Raw genomic sequence first — 18,366 nt, forward strand, 5'->3', positions numbered from 1 at the left:
CTTGAGCTCATTGGGAAGTCGCTGAATAAGCGCATGCCCAGGAGGATACGGTGATGTCATGGTGACTATTCTGAATTTGTGTGTTGCGTGGTCGTAGTACGGACAGGAAGTCTTGTGGCTAGGGCTGAATATCGTGACCACGGCTATGGACTTTGTGTTCAGTATTTGAGATACTGGGTGCACAACGACACGGGAGTGGATGAGGCTGGTTGACACCGGTTGGAATAAGAAGAAGAGAAGAAGAAAAGGAAGAGAGGGGGAAGTCTTCTTTTAGTATGTGTTGGAGGGTGGTAGACAAAAAACTTGTCTGGATCGATATGCACTGCAAATGATATGAACGTATGCAGTCAGTCATCAACAAATCCGTCTGTATTTTGAACCCATGGTAGTAGATGCAATAAGAGGTATTTCTTATATGCCCGCCGCATGTCAGGAAATTGTCGAGAAGCCAACGTGTCCAACCAACCAACCAACCAACCAACCAACCAATAGTTTCGAGCTCATATGTATAAGCCACGGGCGTTGAGAACAGATTTCCTTAAAGTGCTTAAACAACAAACCCAGGCTTTATGGGTACGTCCAAGAGGGTGTCCTTCCACCGTCCCACGTGGTCCGACACCCAACATTGTTGCTTGTTAGGTTTAGTCGCCCGGTCAGTGGCATTTTCAGCACAAGCAGCAGCCGTTAAACGAACACACCTTACGATCAACACATCGGTCTCTTGGTAATGTTGCCTTAGAAAGCGAGGCGGAAAAGTAAGAGATGGCGGTGTCTGGACCGAACTGCGAAAGTTATCTCAGCCACCGGCTGGCGGGCCGGAATAGTGAGGCAACGCCGAGCCGATCTCCGTGCCAAGGCCGAGATCACCTATTCGGATGTGGTCAAATTCGGAAGGAAGTCGCAACCAAGAGTGCCCCACAGACGGAGCGGAGTGTCCCGTAACTTCCGTGGGAATCATCTGTGGCACTGGCACAGGCGTTGCTATCCACTTGTTGACAGCGGTGCACCGGGATAAATAAAAAAGGAAAAGGAATAGTGATCAACAAACAGAAGATATGACCAATGCTGTCAAATGAAATGCAGCCAGTCCCCAAGTTGTGACAGATTGGCACCCACCCCCACGCTAAACCAGTACAATTTGGAGCTCCGAACTGGTCTGCATGGCCAACTTTTTATTTTGACAAAATGCGACAGATGATAACCCTCTACATGATCTCATTCTAAATGGGAACGCCGTTAATTATTCAAAACCCAAAATGCCACATGAATCTGTACCCAAGACCATCTCTATCGTGTTGCCCTGTGTTCTGTGATATCCAAAAGAACAGCAACCCCTCCCATAGGGAAACAAGAAACACCAAAGAAAGATGCCAACGAACAAGCTTCAAAACGCCGTCTAATCCTCGTCCTTGTCACTGCCACTCTCCGCGTCTTCCTCACTCCTATCAGCAGCAACCGCCCTCCTCCTTTTACCCTCCTCCTCCTCCTCAATTTCCTTCCAAGTACTCCAACTCAACACCCCAAACGCCACCATAATAAACACCCCACCCAGCATGCTTGCCCCGCTCAGCGGCTTGCCCGTGACAAACCAATCCGATACCGCAACAATGAAAATCGTCAACAAGCTCGCCACGGAGCTAAATACCGGACTCGTCAAGGAAATCAACACCAGGAACGACCCCGCAAAACTCATGTTCATGACAATGCTCCAGAACAATAACCACGCCGCTCTGCCCGTGGGAACCTCAAAGGGCTCGATGCCCGTCCAGTGCAAGATTGGGATAGGGATCCATAGAACGAAAATGGTGAAGAGCCCGATCATGCTACCGAAGGTGTTGGCGAACGTTACGCTCCTAAAAGCGGACGTGCCGGAGGGTGGACAGGCGAAGCGCTTGTAGAGGACTTCGTAGAGCCCGTAGAGGACGGAGCCGACGCCTATGATTAGGTTGCCTAGGAACCGCGTGCCGCTGGGGATTTCTCCTCCTGGGCCAGAGTCGGTGTCGGAGTCGGTGTCGGTGTCAGTGTCGGTGCCGTCGCCGTATGCAACCACCAAAACGCCGATGATGGCGATGGCTACAGCCAAGATCTTGCCCATCCGCGGCTTCTCTTTTAGCAAAGGAATACTAAATGCGTATGCGAAGAAGGCGCTGCAGTTGTAGATGGCAGTGAGATCGGACGGGGTGGTCATGCTGACTGCCAGATACCAACTTAGCCCGGCGACGGTCAAGGCGCAGGTGATTCCCGCTGTTGTCCAGGCTAGATATCGCCATGGACTCCCCCCTGCCCTTCCACTTTGTCCCCGTCCTCCTCTTGAAGTTTGCACGTCCAGCTTCTGATACTGAACCATCCCCCCCACAACCCGCACATCCCAAAGCACCCCGCGCCAAAATTGTCGCCAGGCAATATCCCGCTTCATCAACCTCAGCACACCAAGCTGCAAGGGGAATAAGAAGACCCAGCTGCCGTGGGTCAGGTATAACATGCAGTAAGCCTTATCCCAGCCTAGATCGTGTTGGACGATGGAAGCGAGTTCCGTTTGCACGGTGAATGCTACCAGAGATACCACCAGGAAGAAGGCTGCGAGGCGGTAGCGGAGGCGGGAGTCGAGAGCTAGGGCTTGGGAAGAGATGGGGACGGGGGTGAGGGAGCGGAGGGAGGTGGGTGTTGTTCGGCGTGGTAAGGGCGGGCGGTCGGCTGCTGAGAGGTCGAATTCAGGGTCGGTGTCGTATGAGGAAGAGGGGTCGTGGAGGAAGGGGTGGCCAGGGGAGGCGGGGCGTCGGCGGCCGCGGTCATCGGAGGCGGAGGCGGAGGCGGAGGGGTCCAGAAGGGGGAGAGAGGAGTGCGTGTCGGGCGGCATGGTCGTCGAGTTGTAAGAAGTGGTGAGCGCGGAGAGACAGTAGGGTGTTTATTGTCGAGCGATGGCGCATTGGAGACTGCGATCCAATTCGAGATCGGGATCGGGTACCGGTTCCGTGTAGACTTGGTTGGTGATGTTCGTAACGGCGGCGATGGTGGGCAGAGAGCGCCGACGAGCAAAGGACGGAAACGGCGAAAACAACGAGCGAGGGCGCTGTAACGGAAAGGACAGATCGCCCGTCCACTTTCGAATTTAACAATACAGATATCCAGAAACAAGCGAGACACTATGCTCAGCTGAGTGTCCAAAATGACCGATGGTGGTTGTACAGGAATAAGATCAGGGTTCGGTGAGATCGTGGAATCGTGAAAGGGAAGACAAAAATGCGGGAAACCGGGGAAACGGGGGGCGACGTGCTCCGTGTGTCCACATGTGCCCCTTCCTAAAACGTGGGGGATTTAGCCAACTGACCAATCACAGGTGTGAGATTTGGAGGCTTGTGGGGAGGCATGTTTGCAACAGGGCTGAAACGATCCACCCGTCCACTGTTACGAAGGTGTGGTCCCAGCGGATTTAAAAGCAGCGAATGGGACGTTATAGTGATTGAGCACTAACAATTATCCTAGGAGGCGGCGGTTCACGACCGGGCGGGCAACGAGCACGTTGCATGGGTGTCATCTCCGCATTTATCTCTGGCCTTTTGGATGAAAATGATGAAAGGGGGACGAACGAACTCTAACCGTACTGAACAATCGGGCGAAAGAAAGAAATCCCCTTTCATGTTGTTACAGGTGTGATAGGCTGCCATCCGTTGTTATCTATCTCATACCATGTGTGATGTTTGCTACAAAAGGAGGATAAAAACGGGCATTGAGGATGCCCAAAGAACAAGCTGGCAGGAGGCAGCTTTTCTGTCCAACAAGCAACAAGAAAAAACATGCTTTGATCCTATCCTTCATGCTTTTCCACCGATCTGGCTGTATGCCGTCCACCAACTCCGTTATGAAGACCTAGGTCGAGGTCCCTCGCCCCCTTGTCAAAGAGGAAGCGTATGGTCTTTTTGCCAGGCGTGTTTGTCGGTGTGGGCGTAGGTCCGTCGTTGGTTGTGTGGAATAGGAATCGGACCCTCTTTGTGATGGTGGGGAGGGGTGCAATTGGCTTTTTGTCGTGATCGATATCGGTATCGGTATCGGTATCGGTTGTGGAACTAAATGTGTGGCCATGGGGGGCGGCAGGCATCCCGACTGTGATGGATTTCACCGCTTCGCCATCGTTGGGCGTTTCGTCGTCAACGTCGGCGGCAGCGGCAGCGGTATTGCCGTGGACGTCGTCATCTTAATCCAGACGACGTCTCTTGGCGGGGTGTGGACTACATCATTATAACGTCTTTAGTAACTGTCGAGGGGCACTTTTTCTTTCTGTCTACCCGACCCCTAGAGTAATTGACCAGAGAAAATGAGGAAAAAGAGGAAGGGGAGAACATAGAGAACGTACCTTTTTTCGGTAACCATTATACTTTTCAATCTTGTCGAGGTCATCGTCTTGCTTGTCTTGTTTCCAGCGGAGGTAACGAGACACGATATAGGAAGGTGAGTACGGCGAGAATCAGCACCAAGTAAGGGAGTAGGGTGAGTCCAGCAATCAAAACGGTCGATGGATCTTCCATGTTCACCAATACAAAGGTTGCATTTGTTAAGAGACTGTTAGAGGAGGGCAAAAGGGTGGAGAAATGGTGAGAGGAGAAGATGTGGACGGGTGGGAAGAAATAGAGGCCAGCTTTTTCGGTTCTGACAATGTACCCTCTCCTCGGATGCATCATGTTCATAGGTATGCTGCTCTGTCATGTCTTGTCCATATCTTGCATCGCCCAGCCTGCCCTGTTTTTCCCGGTGGTGGCCAAGTGTTTTGTTGAAGGCAGTCCGACCGTCAGGCTCTCCTTCTGTCGCTGTTCTTGACCAGGAAGAGACAACACAGCGTACCCTATAAGGCCCAATACTGATTCCTCGTGTCTGTCAAGTGGAAGCCAGCCAAAACGTAGGTGATGATCAGCACAAAAAAGAGCCAAAGGATCGGGGCTAAACCGTACACAAAGGCAAAGATGACGAACATATTGAGGGGGGAAGAGTGTGTTGCGGAAAATGATGAGGAATAGTTAGGTCGAGAGCGGTAGGGGTGGAAGCAGGTAGTCGCGTCTGTGGGAAATAAATACTCCTTCGTCCTCTTTGACGCAAGATGATCTGCTCTGCCATGTTGTCCATATCTAGCATCTCCTGGCCTTGATTCCTCCCCGTGGCAAAGCGAAGCCTCCTGCGAAGGCATGTCCGCACCGACGACACTGCCTTGCGTTTTCGTGATACAAAAAAAAAAAAATGCGTGATGGCCAGACTTGCGGTCGGCCGATGGTCCCGTAACCAAGGCTCTCTCGAGAACACGCTGTCCAAATGCCTTCAAGCGGCGGCATGCACGTAATATCGGACCTCCGAATATCGTGGAAGGGGGCGTGCGTGCCAGGATATTAAGCTGCCCGCCACCGAGTCCAAGGAACAAAAAACAGAAAGCTGCAAGACTCTACTGGCAGCATCCAAGAAAGCAACCCGTCTTGCGTCTCATTCTGCTCGGCGAGGACACCGCCTCACCAATACTGGGGAAGTTACTGATGGTTTCCCCAGGCAGGCTAGTGTTCGAAATGCATGGCTACATCCCCATGTCGGAGCCGAATATGGCATGAGGACTCCGACACCGACTACAGGAAGTATGAGGAGGTCAAGGCGCATCCACAAACTTGGACACCGAGCTCTGTAAAGTGCGTCAGCCAAAGTTTGAACCAAACTTTATCTTTTCACGACATCACGGGAACTCGAAGCAGGAGCCATTTGAGGCAATGCTGTCAGAAGGGAAGCAGGAGTATCCAGGCTGAGAGTCCGGGGAAAAAAAGAAAGCAAAAGAAAAGTGATAAAGCATTGCCGATAATGAGCAAAGACTGTGATGCTGCACATGTTTGTGCTCGGGGTGGCCAAGCAATGAGTGGATGATGGTGTGGCGGCTGCTACAAGCTGTGCAAAGGATGATCCGATCCCACGCCGTAAACTGAGATCAAAATTTGGAGCCCATCACATCATGCCAGGAAATCGTGAAAACACTTGCAAGATAAGCGTTTTAGTCAAGGAGTTGGCGTTTGGGTGCTTGTTTGGGCATGAAAGAACGGTCCTGACCAGTTGTTGGTAGCTTGATGCAAGACAGAAGGTTGCGCTATCAGATTGTGATAGAATATCAGAATGAATCTGTTAGTGGCTGCTAGCGCATTCGTTTGCTGGAAGACGCTTTGCCTGTGGGATTCAGGCCACAATCACGTGAGCCGGGAGTGCTGGCTTGGCAAAAAGGCACTTTAACTGGATTCGCGTCAACCGCGTCGCCCGCCCCAGTCTAGCTCAATCACCGCGTCCTTTTCGTGCCTCGATTACCACCACCAACCCTCCAGCCAACCACGAAAACAGGGCAGAATACTGATACCCTGAATGAAGCTATCATCAAATACGGCATTCCCTAATTGATACCTACTCCGGTCCCGGTGGTCATATTCAATTGGCAACCCCCCTCCCGGTCGTCCATCAGCCCACTCACCTTTTGCTCACCTTCCTCTCCCTACCGCTGCCGATACCTGCCCTGCAGCCACCCATTGGCATCAATCGGATCCCTTAGCACCAGATATGGTCAAGGCAAATGTCGGGGGAAACCCCGAGCCGGGAATCTACAGCGCAACCTATAGCGGTGTACGTCTCTCTCCAACTTCCCCCTCCTCCTCGTTGCTCGTTTGGCCCGCCATGTTGCTAACCGCACGCTGATGGCTGTTGCAGATTCCAGTATGGGAGTTTCAGTTTGGCGTCGATCTCAAGGAGCATGTAATGCGCCGTCGCCATGATGACTGGGTCAACGCCACACATATCCTCAAGGCCGCTGGCTTCGACAAACCCGCCCGAACGAGAATCCTGGAGCGCGAGGTACAAAAGGACACCCATGAGAAGATTCAAGGAGGATACGGAAGATACCAGGGTGCGAACATACATGTCAACCCTTCAAAATCAAAATTAGGTCACTAACCATGCTCTCGCCAGGCACCTGGATCCCCCTCGAACAAGCAGAGGCCCTCGCTCGCCGCAACAACATCTACGAACGAATAAAACCCATATTCGAGTTCACACCGGGCAACGAAAGCCCTCCTCCCGCACCTCGACACGCCAGCAAGCCAAAGGCCCCCAAGGCCAAACCTGCTGTTCCCACATGGGGCAGTAAGTCGGCAAAGAACGCCAACAACAACCCCCCTCAGCCTGGCAGCTTCTTACCAGCAGGTCGCAAAGGTGTTCCCGTACCAGCAGCACAAGACTACAACGATGGCGATACCCACATGCACGAAGACGACACACCCGATAATCTAACCGTTGCCTCGGCCTCCTACATGGCCGAGGACGACCGATACGACCATTCACACTTCTCGACCGGGCACAGGAAACGGAAGCGAGACGAGTTGATAGAGGACGTTACAGAGCAGCAACATGCGGTCTACGGTGACGAACTACTGGACTACTTTCTGCTCTCTAGGAACGAGCAACCTGCCGTGCGACCCGACCCTCCTCCCAACTTCAAGCCCGACTGGCCCATCGATAACGAGCGTCACACATGTCTTCACTGGGCCTCTGCCATGGGCGACGTCGATGTCATCAGGCAGTTGAAGAAGTTTGGAGCGAGCTTGGACACACAAAACGTACGAGGAGAGACGCCGTTTATGCGAGCGGTGAACTTTACCAACTGCTTCGAGAAGCAGACGTTTCCACAGGTCATGAAGGAGCTGTTTTCTACCATCGATTGCCGGGACTTGACAGGATGCACCGTCATACATCACGCTGCTGTGATGAAGAGTGGCCGGGTCAACAGCCAGTCCTGCTCGCGGTACTACCTCGACATCATTCTCAATAGGCTACAGGAGACACACCACCCCGAGTTTGCACAACAGCTTCTCGATGCCCAGGACAACGAGGGTAACACGGCCGTCCACCTGGCCGCCATGCGCGATGCCCGAAAGTGCATTCGGGCTCTCCTCGGCCGGGGCGCCAGCACCGACATTCCCAACAAGCAAGGCATTCGCGCCGAGGAGCTGATAAAGGAGCTCAATGCCTCTGTCAGCAAATCACGCTCCAACCTCCCACCACGATCCTCCAGCCCCTTTGCCCCCGATACCCAACGCCACGATGCCTTCCACGACGCCATCTCCGAGCCCATGGCCATGAGCCGGAAGAGCTCGCAGCAGACCTACAGCAGCGAGGCAGCCACTACCGTGCAAAATTGCACCCCGTTGATCCTCCAGAAGCTCAAGGACCTGACGGCCTCGTACGATTCCGAGTTCAAGGAAAAGGACGAAGCCGAGAAGGAAGCCCGACGCATCCTCAACAAGACCCAGTCAGAGCTCAAAGCCCTCACCGCCTCCATCGACGACTACAACTCCCGCCTCGAGTCGGACGACGTAGCCGCCAAGACGGCCGCGGAGATGGCCACGGCGCGACATAAGGTGTTGGCGTTCGTGACGCACCAGAACCGCATATCCGTGCAGGAGGCCGTGAAGCAGGAGCTGGCCGCACTGAACGGTTCTGTTACGAACGGCACCTCTACAAATTCCAAATCCAGCCCTAACAAGAAACCCAAACTCTCCCCTTCCCCAGCAGACAACAAACCGCCCAAAGACGAAAACGAAACCGAGTCAGAAGCCGAACACCCCGAACCAGCTGCAACACAACAACCAGGCCCATCCTCCCAAGACACCGAAGTCCCAGACCAGGACCAAGACGACGAATCAGAAGACGATTACACCACCCGCCTCTCCCTCGCCGCCGAACTGCGCTCCATCCTCCAGGAACAGCGCTCCGCAGAAAACGACTACGTCGAAGCCCGCGGCATGCTAGGCACAGGCGAGCGCATCGACAAGTACAAACATTTGCTCATGTCATGCTTACCTCCCGACGAGCAAGAGAACCTGGAGGAGAACCTCGAGGAGATGATCAAGTTGATGGAGCAAGAGGATGAGAGCGTTACTGACTTGCCGGCTGGTGGTGGTGGTGGTGGTGGTGGCAATGCCGACCATCCAGGAGGAGGTGGCGGGAGTAACGGACGGCGGGAGAACGTGTTACCTGCGCTGAGAGGTGGAAACGGTGACGGAGAATTGCCGAGGAGGGGGAGTAGACCTGCTGGTGCTGGTGCTGGTGCTGGTGCTGGTGCTGGTGCTGGCCAGGTGGATGGAAATGGTGCCAATGAAGGAAGGACAGAGAGGACCGAACGAATCCAAGAAATCGCGGCTGTTTAGGACGTGGACGCGATGAATATGGCTGGGTGGCAGGGATGGCAGGGGGGTCGTGATGAGTATGGCCACAGCTCTGTGTCAAAAGGACCGGGATGCACGCTGCTGTCGATGCATGACGTTGCGGGTGGCTCTGCCGGTTTGATGTGGAACGGAGGTCCCGGTTATGGAATCCTGGGATGGAACGGAGGCCATGGAGGCAGCAATGGTCTTGATGCACCCGGTTATGCAACCCGCTATGGAGGAGGCGGGTATGGAATCGGAATGCAACAGAAAAGATGGGTAGCAGGCGAAAGCGGATACGCGGAGATGCTTCCCCGAGTGATGGAGGAGGAAGAATTGGAGGATGGACAAGTTTTGCCTAGGTTGCCTCCTATTAAGAGTTGGTTTAGGGATTAGAGACTTGGGGAGGGTGCTGCCTTAGGTTCCCTTGTTTGGGCGAGGGTTCATCACTTTCTTGCTTCTTTGATCCACTGATTTTAGCTTAGTTTATCCATAGAGGTAGTCAGTCCGTTAGAGCTTGGTCGGCTGAGTGACTGGGTGGCTGGTTGGATCTTGCTTTTGGTTCACATTGCTCTACGTTTTGCTGAGAACTGGATTGGTGGGTGTTACCATGATGCTCAAAATGGAAGGGGCGTGAGGAGAAGGAGGAGGCCCCGGGCCTCGGACTTGGATCGGGCGTCGAAAAACAGAGGAAGAGAGGAAAGGGGGAAAGCATACCAGTAGTGAGATAGACCAAGGGAGATACCACAACGGTTATGGATGAGAAACGGTTGTAGGCACCAATAGCGAAAAAGAAAAGGCGCATCCGGTTGTTCTTATATCTATGTACACAATTGTTTCGTATTGCAGCGTGTTGTCACTAACGACAGTTGCTTGGTGGTTCTCATCGTCGTCAAGCCAGGCGGTATGTTATTCGCCTTGACAGACCCCCTTGTGATGGCTACAGAAGTTACGTTACTCAAGTTCAATCGTAGGCAACCATCAAATTTCATAGTAACGCACGCTATGCTTAGAGGTACCTATCTTGTCCCCTTCTTTTTGACTGTTCCATTTTCATCCCTCTCCAATGGTTTGTCCCATCTCAAACACTCGCCTGCAGTTCTGACGTTAGTGCACTATCTCCAAAGCGCTGAAACGAGCAGTGTTTTTTCTTTTTTGTATTTCGTGGGCATAAATCATGTCTGATGAGCGTGATCTATGTTGGTAATCCATGTGAGCCACTTAAGGAACATTTTACTGGAAGTCGGAACTTTTAAGCTTGTGAGTTAGGTTGGGTCAGCAACAGGAAAGTGCCACTTCTACAATTACTTTCCGTCGGGCATTACAAAGTCAACCTAGTGTCATTCTCGTTCGACTTTTCAATCCGAGCACACGGACGTCTCAATCACTGGAGTCGCACTTGTATCTACAAGTGAGAAGTGACGAACGTGATGATTAGGCCGAAGAGTGAAATCCTCAATACTCCTCCAGTTTCTCACTTCTCGGTACCTTAGCGTGATCCTTTACAATTGCGTCATCCCCTCTCCTGCAGATTGGCGGGATCCTCCCAAATTCCAGAATGCCTCATTTTATCCATAGGGCTGACAAGTCTCGCAAGCTTTCAACTTCCCGCAAGGTGTGCCGTAAGCCGCATAATCTGCATAGCTTCTGGAAAGATAAGTGATGCGGGGAAGGGTAAGACATCCATGTCACAAGGGTCAGTCGAGGTCTCGAGGCCGACATCCTTCGGAGGTTGGTAGCAGTGGTAGGTAGGGTAGACGGCCGAGGAACTATCAGTGCGCTTGTCATTCCGATAGCTGTATGGCAAGGCATAGAAAGCGGGGAAGGGCAGAAGAAGGTGTTCTGACGTTGCGTCAAATCCGTGATCCATCCCGAACCCAACATCCAACACCTGGCATCCTCCTTGCCTCTGATCTTTAATACCAAATGGTGACAGGCAGGGTCCCATCATATGAGCGCAAAAATACCCCAGGAAAGATGGATACACATTCCATAAGGCTGACTAGTTCAATATCTGGGCTTACCTACCCCACGTGGCGCTGTAACTGATTGACATGTCAACAGGGTTACATTGTACTCGCTCACGGAGAATGCCCTGCCTTCCATTACTTTCCTGTCTCAGTTGTGTACCTGCCTCTTTTGGGATGAGACCTCGGATAGGACATAAGGTGTGAAGCTAAATAGTGCAATGAGGAGTAATATCCGAGACTGATATCGAGGAGAAAATGGGGTGCATGCAGGGCTGGAAAAACCAAGGCGTTATCGGCGATTGACAACCAAATATGTGACAAACACGCGGTACGACTGAAGATGTCCCTTGGGAAGATATAAGTCCTTTCGCGATGAGCAAGGTTTAATGGGTAAAATGTTGAGATCTGATCATGGAATGCGAATAATGACAGCATGAAGGGTATAATGACGCCAACAGTAACGACAGAAAGCTAGAACGGAAAATCAATACAGACTCGAAACAAAGAGAAGATAAGGGTTATGGTAAAGAAAGAGGTCATAACATCATTAGCCACTCCATTTAAGCCCCTCTTTAATACAAACAACGAAACCACTCCCACGCCGGCGCTGCGAATCGCCGGCCGACCTACTCCACCAAGATAGTAATGCAGAAAACGAAAGAACCAATGATGCGGATGTTTCTAAACAGCGTCGTTAACCGCCGGTATGCAATCCATACCTCGCCCAGCCTATGGGAAGTGCAGGAGAGATCCGGAAGCGATTTGCCCCACTGAGCGCTGGATATTGGCGTGTGGTCTTGTGCTTGGATACCTGTCGTGCATGGCAGCTGAGGCTCTGGTTACCTCCAAACCTAAAAGCGACCTCATTGGGATAGGCTCGCCGGTGAGCCTTGAACAAGGCTAATACCGTCGATCCTCGAGAGGCACATTAGGGCCATAAGTCCCGCCTCCATTGGCAAGACATGCGAGGCAGACACCACCACCATACACTTGGGTGTGTCGTCGCCAACCATCACCCTCAGCATCCGTGACGGATATAATTTCAGCATAGACTTTGATTTCCGCGTGATGTTGATCGGCGACGGACGGGCGATGTCCCATATGTCCTCCAACAAACTGGTAACCTTGGGGAACCGGCGGAGGTGGCGGGAGCACTGGCGATGATGGGGCACAGCTAGATGAAGAAACTGCTGACGGCGGCGTGAAGGTAATTCCACTTGATGAAGACGAGTTGCCGCTGGGCGTAGGTATGCGAATAGGCACGCTCTTCGTGTATGATCTTCGCCGCGGTACCGCCGTCACCTCGGCAGGACTCGAGCTGAGGATATCAGCCGACGAGGTGTGACCGATATAGTCGGGATTAGGCTGATGAGTGAAGCTTATACTCGACCCTGCTGATATTGACGCAGAAGGTGCGGGCCCGCGATCTTGTAAGGCGAACGCCGTCTTGTCGAGAGATGGCGGTGTCAGAGGTGGTGGAGGTGGTGGAGGTGGTGGCCTTGTAAAGTGCAGTCTGGGCTCCCCAAGGGAGAGAACACGCGACCGATTATCCTGCGTCTGAAGGTCGTCATAGCTCAATGACCCCATGGATGATGCACCAATCCCATCCATCTGATGTGGTGCATGCAGCCGTCCTTTACCCCATCCCTTTTCCCCCTTTCTTGAACTTGGGTTGGCGGTCCCATCGATACTAGCCGGCGTCTTAGGGGAAGGTGTATGTTTCCGAAGCTGATCTGGGGTTGAGCTCCATGTCATCGAGGCGGAGTAATTCGCTTGCGGCCAGAGATATGCCTCATGTCTCGAAGTCGAGGCGGACTTGGGCTTCTTGCTGACAGCACGTGATGAAGCTGATTCGGGATCACTTGAATCGCTGAGTCGACCTTTGTCATGGCCATCCATCGCCTGTTGATCTCCAAACGTTCCCGGGCCTTTGGTGCATGTACTTGAAAGTGAGTGTGGCGGATAGCTGACCGAGGGCGGCGTGGCAAGCACTTGGTATAGACCACACTCTGGCTTTGATACTTCTGCGATTTCTGACCTAACAGGCTTTGCAGGGCCAAATGATCCCTTGATGTCCTTGACGTCCGACTGGCTCCTGTAATTCGCCGAACTGATTGTTGATGATCTCCGTCGGGGTTTGAAGCGCCAAATGGTGACGATAACCAGAGTGACAGCAATGCCCAAGTATGCATGGACAGCAAAGGATCGCAGGTGATAGTGATGTGCAGGACGTAGCTCCAACTGCGTGCTACTGCCGGCGGGGATATTGATGGTGGGCATACCTACAGTGCCTGTTTCTGACAGACACTTCGAAGGATTACCCGACGTAAGCGCAGCACACAATTATGCCCACTGTAAGATTCGGACTCGGTGGTTGGCCAGCTGTCGCTACCGTGGACGTGCCAGAGACATGTAAGACGTCCACTTAGCCTGGATACATCGGTTAACATCCCAGTTTTACTTGACCGAAGGGGCCCGTTTTGATGACCACCTACCTTTGGTACTTTGTGCAAGGCGAGACTGCCAACCTCCAGACCTAGACACCAAAACCGACACACTGGTATATTCGGACTGAGACCGTATGTCCTGGTAGTGACGAGGTAAAGGAATCCGAGTAGAATGACAGGGGCAATGACGTGGGCCTATAGGACGGGATGGGAGCCCACTCGTATCTGGTACCCGTATAGGATCCTGGCTGTAGGTTGGCAAGACAGGAACCGGACAGAACACCGAAGATGAGGACTTGTACGTTCGAGTTGAAGGGCCATCATGGCGTCTTATATGGTTCGGCGTCGTGCTTTTCTCAGCCCTCTTTTTGCATACGGGCAGGGAACCCCATGCAAGTATACATCTGGGAGGAATGCCATGGCAAACGCGTAGAGGTGTAACGGCAAAGGGAAACTGTCCGGAGAAAGAGAAATGTTTGAAGAGAAAACATGGATTGGAAGCGAGGGGCATGTCATCTCAGCAGGGGCTGTATCACACTAACGAATATGGGTTAATTAGGCCTCGAAGGACTGTCAGCTTCCTCATACTTTGTTGGATGGGACAAGGGTCGTGGCAACGGGCGACCCAACTCGGACCTCCGATTTCGACCGTGTCCCGGGAATTAGGCTGGCCGGTGGTTAAGGTGAAGAAACGGTTACCATGTGCTTTTGACGAAGGGTTTGGCGAACAGACGGGCAGCGGCATGTCGACTAGCCGGCTTTTGCAAATCCGTGGTTCGCAAGCAGGCATACTTCTGTGATAGGCGGCAAATACTCCCAGCCCTATCAGCGCTTTGTCCCTTGCTTAAGAGACAAATGCAGCTTGGCAGAGGTCAACCACCCGAGCTTCATGTGGGCAATCCATGCAAGGGCACCTCATTGGATTAGACCTTTCAAGGTCACCGAGCATGTGGAGTTTCAGCCCTAACGAGTCCAGGTAACATTGGAAGCTACTCTATGCCGATGCCAGCAAGGGTTTGTCGACGTCGAGAGGGTTTGACGACGTCGAGGGGTTCTGAGATGAACGGCGAAGGGTCCATGAAAGTGCTCTGATCACTCTGTGGTTCGCTTGACTAGAAAACTAAGTGACCCTGAAGACAGATGTGTTTGATGACGCCGGTCGCATGGTTTAAAGGAGGTGATAACTTCCATAAGGGATATCAGAAGAATGCGGGGGTTTCAGTAGGTCGCCGAGGGAGGTTTTGATGGCACGGTGACAGTGTGCTGGTTGGTCGCTCCGGTGATTCGGTGACGCCAATTTGGTGTTGATGGAACCCACCGACACCGGTTCAGCTGCAGTAACAGTACAGCGTCTGAAGATCGCTGTGTCCAGTGTACCTGGCCCCTGTCCTGGTAGCCCTATGGGCCGCCACAGACGTCTGTCTGCAGTATCACGTCCAAACCAGCCAGTGTTCCCAGATCATTGGCGTTGTTGCCTTGAGAGGTGTTGGTCGCCTTGTCGCGACCCGTGAGACCTCATCATCGACTGCTGGGTACATGGGCCGATTCACCTTGCCGGCTCCGAAGCGGTTAGGTCACTGGGTCGGCGGCCGCAGTGATGTACCGATTCCTTGGTAGAGACAAGGCCCTAAACGCCAGCCGATATTAGCATACAGTGGCTGGAGTAAGACGGGAAACTCGAACACGGCAGCCAGTGACGATACCTTGACTGGTTTTGGTCATGCAGCCCTGTGGTACCTTGTTGGGTCTCTGCGGTACGTGAAACGGCTCGGAAGTTCTGGGAGAGGTGGTTGGGTCGGGGTCCCTGAAAAGGGCGCTACTAGTTCAGTGCGCCATGGCTGTCTGTCATGCAAGCCTTTCCCACCGTCGTAGTATTGGAATGGAACCCTTTTTCACACCTGTCGGACGACGTAACACGAGGAGGTATTGGGTCATCGTTCGTACATCATGCGAAGTATCACCATGAAGACGCGCGTGGCGGCTGATGGGAGAGCGGCTTTGGTTGGAAAATTGAGGTCGTCGTATTCATTAACGACCGTCTCTTGGGTTCAGCTCGGGTGGTCGCGTCTAACAAGGCTCGCAAGAGGGATTTTTGCGATTGCAACAAGGGATTGGAAGTTGAAAGACCCAATTGAAAGGGGGGAAGCGGACGAAGGGACTTTGGATCTACAAAGCTTGACGGGTCGGGGATCTTGGATTGGTGTTGAGCAACTGAGATGCGACATGGAAAGGATGAAGGATGGAAACGAAGCGACTGGACAGGCAGAAGTGGGAAGAGTCCGACCTTTGGTGGGGTCCGAGTGAAAATGAAAAGAGGGGTTCTTTCCAGGTTCCCCCACCACACCCGGACACTTCCAGGTTGTGATCCTCGTATTATTTCTCGTGAGGTGGCAGGTGCTAAGCTGGTTAATGACCGAGAGCCTCAGGTTGATGACTCTGTCTGGGTTAGAAGAGAGAAAGGATCGGATGAGAGTGAGACGGTAACAACAGTAAAGGCTGCCCTGCCGGGGTTTGTGACTCTTGCTGCTAACAATCTGGCTATTAAAGAGAAGATGAGACATCCCGACAACTATCATGACCGTATGAACCAGCTTTCAGCTGAGTTGATGAGGCTGATGGAAGGCATTCATCAATTTGATGTCATACCTGATCGTAAAATTTGTGTTTTATCAATGGGGGACTAAGCAATGTGTAGGTATCTTCGTCCCGCAATTATTGTTTTCAGGTACCGTGTCTTCGCCTGTTCGTGGTGCAGATTCCCTTTCTGGCCGGAAGTACCTTGTCCATAGATCCGTTGGAGGCCTTTGACTTGGCAGCTGAACCACATATGACAGCCACAAATCTGGAAACAAAAGTTGCCACAACGGAGCACGTTTTAACATCTAAACAAGCGGTCAGGCAATATCGTAAACAATGAGAACGAGTGGGAGACGGATGGGCAATGTTGGTTTGCTGTGTTGTTTTGTTGGTAGCTGGTGGTAGCTCGTCATGTCGATGTGCGTGGTGTTAGTGCTGTGCTTTTTAGCGGGTTAAAAGCGCCTCCTCAACGGCCAAAGCAAGGTGCCCCGTATTGCGCCATTCCACCTGCAGCCCTCCCTCCCAGGCGCTCCTTCTATCTCAAACAGCTGGCCAGGGGCATTCGGTCTCAGATTTTCCACATCTGAAGATCATTTCCCAACCCCATCTTACTCCGTTACATCAAAGGAATCTTCTCCCTGACAACTCCCTCACCGCAAACACCAATTTGATATCGTGACCTTCGGTCTTCTTCTCGGACTGTCCAACATGGTCTGCCTTGTCTCCGAATCCATTTCTCCTCGCCCCAAATCTTACCTCCAATTACCCCACATGAACTGCTGCTTAGTCACACTTCCTTTCTTCACAAATGACCGTTCACCACACCAAGACCCCGCGGCACTTGAGCCAACAGCAACGGAAACATGTATCAAATGCTGACATATGGCTCTTGTCTCTGTCGCTTACCCTGCAGACAGGTTGCTCCTATGAATCCTGATTTTACATTTCCAAATGCGAGTTCTTGGGGCGTCAGTGGTGTCTCCTCTGCTGACACAATTGTGTGTGGGAGATTGCAAGCGGCGATCTTGATCTTGACCCCCTAACGTGTTTCCATCTTCCTTCCCTTTCGTGGTTCCGACGGTCCGAAAAATTGGCAACATCTCGACACCATCTTCACCGTCCTTCAGCCCTATGAGACACCCCCTTGTCAACACCAGTTCCTGACCCCTTGCTCAAAATCTTTTTTTTTGTGCGATTGGATGTTGGACATGTTGTTTTCTGCAAGTCAAAGTTTGTGATGCCACCACACATTCCTCTCTATCAATGCGACCATGTTCCGCTACTTTGTCTTCCAAAAGCCGATGCTCAACATTAATTCCGGTTTGACCAGGATTCAGTCATTTCGACGTCCCACATATTGCTGACTTTGAAAACTCTTGTTCAATGGCGGAACATCGTCGGTCGGTGCCTGCTGACCATTCGGTAGTTGTTCTATGACAGAGGGTGTCCACTAACTTACAGGGCTCTTCTCTGTCATCTCCAACTCGTTACCCCGGATCCTGTTCATCCCATGTTTCTTCGTCAATCGCCAAACTTTCTTTTCTGCGAATGTCCACGTACGTGTACAAGCATCCCGACTCGACCACCATTCATCTCCCGACTTCTAGACAGATTGTCAGGAGTGCGTTTCACTACTGGTTTCCACAGCTCATCTGTCAGGGAACCATGGCTTTCCTTTCAGCCAATCTACTGAACCGGAGTCAATCACTCAGCCTCCACCAAATTCGCGATACGATTCGTCGCATCCCTGGGGCTAAAAATGGATATAGCTGGAGCAGATCAGTTCTGACATATGTTAGGGACACCGCTTTCAGTTTTGACCTCGCCTCAGAGCTACATCCCGCTGTACCGGAGCGGCGATGTCGTTGGAACATGATGTTAATGGGGTTAAATGACCCACTGGCAATTGACGATATCGTCCTTCCCAATTCGGTGCTCCCAGTTCGATTGGCGGGTTCTCATTCGTCACATCAAACCACCTGGTACCCAACCGAAAAGCCAACATTGCCAGGGGTAACAGCGCTGTAGCACGGTGTGTTTAGTAGGAATCACCATATGGAACTGTTCTCTCCAACAACGACAGCAAATCGTGGAGCTTATACATGACTGGGAAAGTTCTGATATAACTTCATCGAGAAGACAAGTCATGACTGGATGGGATACGATATG

The 18,366-nt window shown here is 52.3% G+C and overlaps 3 protein-coding genes across 3 annotated transcripts; 1 reads left to right on the top strand and 2 right to left on the bottom strand.

The window, feature by feature from the left end:
• Positions 1 to 1,159: 1,159 nt before the first annotated feature.
• Positions 1,160 to 2,857, bottom strand: SMAC4_09470 (uncharacterized protein; the record flags this gene model as incomplete). The annotated part of the gene is made up of 1 exon (XM_003349043.2): positions 1,160 to 2,857. One exon carries the CDS (start codon positions 2,855 to 2,857, stop codon positions 1,397 to 1,399), a length of 1,461 nt encoding a protein of 486 aa, XP_003349091.1. The 3' UTR covers positions 1,160 to 1,396.
• A 3,410-nt stretch (positions 2,858 to 6,267) lies between these two features.
• SMAC4_09469 (uncharacterized protein) lies at positions 6,268 to 9,206 on the top strand (the record flags this gene model as incomplete). Its single annotated transcript, XM_003349042.2, has 3 exons — positions 6,268 to 6,627; positions 6,712 to 6,907; positions 6,970 to 9,206. Exons 1-3 carry the CDS (start codon positions 6,565 to 6,567, stop codon positions 9,204 to 9,206), a joined length of 2,496 nt encoding a protein of 831 aa, XP_003349090.1. The 5' UTR covers positions 6,268 to 6,564.
• Positions 9,207 to 11,611: 2,405 nt separating this feature from the next.
• Positions 11,612 to 14,383, bottom strand: SMAC4_09468 (uncharacterized protein). The gene is made up of 2 exons (XM_003349041.2): positions 13,669 to 14,383; positions 11,612 to 13,603 (listed from the first exon to the last, which is right to left on the bottom strand). The coding sequence occupies exon 2, from the start codon at positions 13,451 to 13,453 to the stop codon at positions 12,074 to 12,076; it is 1,380 nt and encodes a 459-aa protein (XP_003349089.1). The 5' UTR covers positions 13,454 to 13,603; positions 13,669 to 14,383; the 3' UTR covers positions 11,612 to 12,073.
• Between the last annotated feature and the right edge of the window lie 3,983 nt (positions 14,384 to 18,366).

Source organism: Sordaria macrospora, chromosome 2 (assembly GCF_033870435.1).
Source record: "Sordaria macrospora chromosome 2, complete sequence".
Taxonomy (NCBI): Eukaryota; Fungi; Ascomycota; class Sordariomycetes; order Sordariales; family Sordariaceae; genus Sordaria; species Sordaria macrospora.

Coding starts and splice junctions, on each gene's coding strand:
- SMAC4_09468 (XM_003349041.2), bottom strand. CDS start 13,453: ATGCCCACCATCAATATCCCCGCCGGCAGTAGCACGCAGTTGGAGCTA.